General features: G+C 36.5%; 1 protein-coding gene across 1 annotated transcript; it reads right to left on the reverse strand.

The window, feature by feature from the left end:
• Positions 1–591: 591 nt before the first annotated feature.
• Positions 592–1,943, reverse strand: LOC146917035 (uncharacterized). The gene is made up of 2 exons (XM_085721806.1): positions 1,055–1,943; positions 592–902 (listed from the first exon to the last, which is right to left on the reverse strand). The coding sequence occupies exons 1-2, from the start codon at positions 1,941–1,943 to the stop codon at positions 592–594; spliced, it is 1,200 nt and encodes a 399-aa protein (XP_085577932.1).
• Between the last annotated feature and the right edge of the window lie 2,715 nt (positions 1,944–4,658).

Here is a 4,658-nt window from a genome sequence, read left to right on the forward strand (position 1 = left end):
AATATAAACTGCAGTAGCAACTGCTTCTTCCCAAAATTCCTTTGGCATTTGTTTGGCTTTCAGCATGTATCTCACCATATCCATGATTGTTTTGTTCTTTCTTTCAGCTACTCCATTTTGTTGAGGAGTATATCTTGTTGTCAATTGATGTTGGATTCCATGTTGCTCAAAGAAATTTGTGCCGACGAGGTATTCTTGGCCTCTGTCTGTTCTAAGTGCTTTGATTAGACAACCACTTTGTTTTTCCACGAACGCTTTGAATGTCTTGAAGACATCAATAGCTTCTGATTTCTGGTTCATAAAATACACCCAAGCCTTTCTGCTAAAATCATCAATAAAAGTAATAAAATACCTGCAACCACCAGGTGTTGGTATTTCAACCGAGCACAAATCGAAATGAACGATCTCCAGGAGTTTCTTCGCTCTCCAAGACTTTCTGGATGGAAACGATTCTCTATGCTTCTTTCCAATTTGGCATGTCTCACATACACCACTTGGAATATTCACAACAGGCAAACCCGAAACATATTCTTTTCGTGACAGATAATTCAACCCAGAAAAATGAATGTGACCAAATCTCATATGCCATAACTAATCATCATTTGGAATTATTGAACTCAAGCAAGGAAATTGATCATGTTGAATTCTTAGAGGGAATAGGCGGTTAGGTGACATTTTTAACTTTGTGATGAATCTTCCATTTCTATCAATCAACGTGCAATAGCCTTTGTGAATCCGCATGTTGTAACCTTTCTCTGACAGTTGTCCCATGCTCAAGAGATTGTGAGGAAGACTAGGAGCATAGAAAACATCACCAATAAAATTTTGCGATCCATCTTTCAATCTAATAGCAATTTGGCATTTCCCCTCAATTGGAATATTTGAATTATTTCCAAACTTCACTGTAGATTTTACCGTTTCGTTTAGAGAAGTGAATAATTCCTTTTTCCCACACATATGATTACTACACCCGGTGTCCAAATACCAAATTTTTCTTCTTCCGAAAGTGTATTGCTTGCTAAAAATAAACTTTGTTGATTTTGAGAAGGCTCACCAGCGTCTTGATATGAATTCTCCGCCATGTTTGCCTGATGTTTGTATCTGCAATCAGCTGCTTTGTGCTCGTACTTTCCACAATTAAAGCAACCATTATTTTTCCTCTCTTGGTTGTAATAACCTCTTCCTCTGCCACGGTTGTTGGAGCCAAAATTGTTTCCACCTCTTCCTTGATGGGATGGATTGAAATTGTTGTTGTCTCTCCATTGATTGAAGTTGCCACGTCCTCTTCCTCTAAAGGTTCCTCGACCTCTACCTTTGAAATTTCCTCTTCCTCCATTGTTGAAATTGTCACGAGCTCTGGCTTCTCCCATCTGGCTGGATTCAGCAACGTTGTTGAGGTTCACCTGGCTTTTCAAGGCTTCTTCCTTCACTTTTTCAGTCTTCTTTAATATTCGGTTGACGTGGCTTTCAATACTTCCCTGCAATTCTGCTACCGACAAGGTATCGGTATCGTGGGACTCTAATATCGTAGTCACCACATGATCAAACTTCATTGGCATGGTGCGTAGAATTTTCTCTACCACCTTGCTATCTGGAATATCTTCTCCATACACCCTCATCTTGTTGACAAGATTTATAACACGAGTAAAATATTGTTCCACTGTTTCAGAACTGGACATTTCGTACCTTTCATATTCTCTACGCAGAGACTGCAACTTCGATTTCTGAGCTTTCTCCACTCCTTTATGTGACAGCTTCAATATGTCCCACGCTTCTTTCGAAGTCTTCGCATTTGCTATTTTGCCGAAAATTGAGTAATATATTCCTTGAAGAATTTGTGATAATGCCAGCTGGTCCCTTCTACGAGCAAGTTCATCAGCTCCTTGTTGTAAACCAGACTCCACATACCTCCAGATGTTGTGAGCTTTAAGATGTGTTGTCATCATAAATTCCCAATAACTGAAATCTAATTCAGAATTCAGTTTGGGACCGGACCTTATCCACATTCATCATAAGTTCATCGGGTTTCACATTCATCATACAACATTATCCACAATTATAATAATAGACAATACTATTTATTAAAATAACCAGCCTTTGTAAAAAAAAAGTCCAATAATCATATGCAGCGAAATAGTTTTACATCATCTTATAAAATCCTTGGCACTAAAAAGGCCACAACTTAACATCTTAAAATAGTCATCATGAAATTAATCCAACAATAATAAAAAGAAATACGTAACAAGGAAAACAATGCATCAAACAAATCCTCATCCCCTAACGTATCAGAGCATCCTAGACAACACGACAGAGATCACTCACAACTGCACTATTCTTCGTTACCTGCAAGTTACTCATACGAAGAGCAACATTTTCAAGCAGAAGGGGTGAGATTTCGCATTCATTAATAGCAAGAAACAATTCATAAAGAATAATCAACAACATATATTTAAATTAATATACTCACTTAACATCATTTAATAAGGATAAAGCATCCTACAACATCTTAAACATCAACAACATATATATTCATCATTATATAACATCAATTAATATCATCCATTAATGTCAGAACAACAACAACATCATCAAGAACAACAACAACGTCTTAAGCAATCATCATTCATTTCATGTTATAAAGACTCTACAATGCAACAACAACTCCTCATCTTAAACAACAACATCTTAGACAACTTCAATATGCATGTGGTACCATCAGGGCATTAAGCCCCCATCTCTAAGGTCATAAAAGGACCTGTCGGGCATTAAGCCCCCATCTCTGACTATGCTATGCAACGACACGACTCTAAAGCAACAACTTCATCTTTAATGACAAATTCATTAACAAATTATTCACAAGGAATTCAATACATCAAATTCATTCATATCAAATCAAGTTGGATTCATCACAACATAGGTTAAATACCTATAAACACCTTAATTAACTCATAGTACTCAAGCTTTGAAGTTTGGAGACAATCTATAAGTTTTGGGTTAGTTTTCATAAAATTTCACTAAGACCTCCTTAGAGTATTTTTATCATATCTTAAGATCTAAAAATCACTTTCAAGTCAACCCAATGCCATTAGGAAGCTAACTCAATTATCTACAACTTTCATGTTTACACCGAAAGCTAATTCAAAACAGAAACGGTTGAAAAAGACACAAGAACGCAAAATAGGAAATGGTTTTTCCGAGACCTACTTGGACTATTTTTATCATAACATAAGATTCACAAAACATTTTCGAGTCACTCCAAAGCCATTAGAAAGCTAACTCAATTATCTACAACTTTTATGTTTACACCAAAAGCCAGTTCTAAACAGAAATGTATGAAAAAGACGCAGGAACGCGAAACAGAAAATGCTGTCATTGGGCAATTTCGCTGATAGCGAAAATTCTGGCTAATAGCGAAAATGTTCCAGAGAGTTTCGCTGATAGCGAATTTCTGGCGAGTTTTTCATCTACTGTTACGATTTTAACACAATTTTCACCCCAAAAACCCAATTTCTGATCCCCCAACACCCATAAACAATAGGGAACTCAATCTATGTCTGTTTTACCACCTAAACATCAATTAAACACAACAGTTCATGAGAATTCATACACTTTCTATAATCTTTATTGAATTAAACCTAACTTCAACTCCTCCAAAACCTACAACAGCTGATTAACCTAATTCCCAAATTCTAAACTACCACAATTGACCAAACTTCATGAATCAAAACTTGATACTAATGAGAGTTAGCCTCACCCTTACCTTAGATTATTTTTCTGAATTCCAACGGCTGCGTTCTTCGTTCTTAGGGTTCTCTCTGACTCCTCCTCTTTTCTCCTCTTTTCTCCAATTGTACGTGTTATAATTTTATTTCTCTATAACTGACTCTTAACCCTTTCTCTAATTGCTCTTCTCCCTAAAAAATACTCTCTTCCCTAATAATTATTTATTTCTAATAATAATACTCCTCCCCCACATAATAATGATATTAATACTTATAATATCAACTATTAATATATATATTCCATCAAAATATATATAATAAATCATAAAATACTCTACTAAATGCAATAAATCAATTAAATAATAAATATTAAAAGTAGGGCGTTACAACTCTCCCCCACTTAGAATATTTACGTCCTCGTAAATGTACCTTGTTCAAACAATTCTGGGTAAGACTCTCGCATCTTACTCTCCAATTCCCACGTCAAACTTTCACCAGCTGCTGCTTCCCAAACGACGTTTACAAGAGATATTTCCTTTCCTCTAAGCCTCTTCACTTCACGACCTTCTATTCTCACAGGTAAGGTCTCGATGGTAAGGTTGTCCCTTACTTGCACGTCATCTCTTGGAATCACATGGGATGGATCCGACACGTACTTCCGAAGCTGCGACACATGAAACACATCATGCAAGTTCGAAAGATGTGGTGGCAAACCCACCATATAAGCAACCGTTCCAATCCTTTTTGAAATCTGATACGGACCAATAAACCTCGGAGTCAAATTCTTTGATTTCAATGCACGTCCAACACCTGTCACAGGAGTGACTCTTAAAAACACATGGTCTCCTTCCTGAAACTCAAGATCCTTCCTGCTGTAACACCCCGTTTTCCCAACATAATTTTTTTTAAATAAAGATCAGAGTTCAACAACTTTTA

This window comes from Medicago sativa, chromosome 6 (genome assembly GCF_051527215.1).
Source record: "Medicago sativa cultivar Bolivia chromosome 6, Bolivia_mono, whole genome shotgun sequence".
NCBI classification, from domain to species: Eukaryota; Viridiplantae; Streptophyta; class Magnoliopsida; order Fabales; family Fabaceae; genus Medicago; species Medicago sativa.

Excerpts from the sequence above, each read along its gene's own strand:
- LOC146917035 (XM_085721806.1), bottom strand. The coding sequence starts at position 1,943 with ATGACAACACATCTTAAAGCTCACAACATCTGGAGGTATGTGGAGTCT. Across the intron at positions 903-1,054 it reads GAATTCATATCAAGACGCTG|TGAAGTTTGGAAATAATTCA; the intron begins GTGAGCCTTCTC and ends TAAAATCTACAG.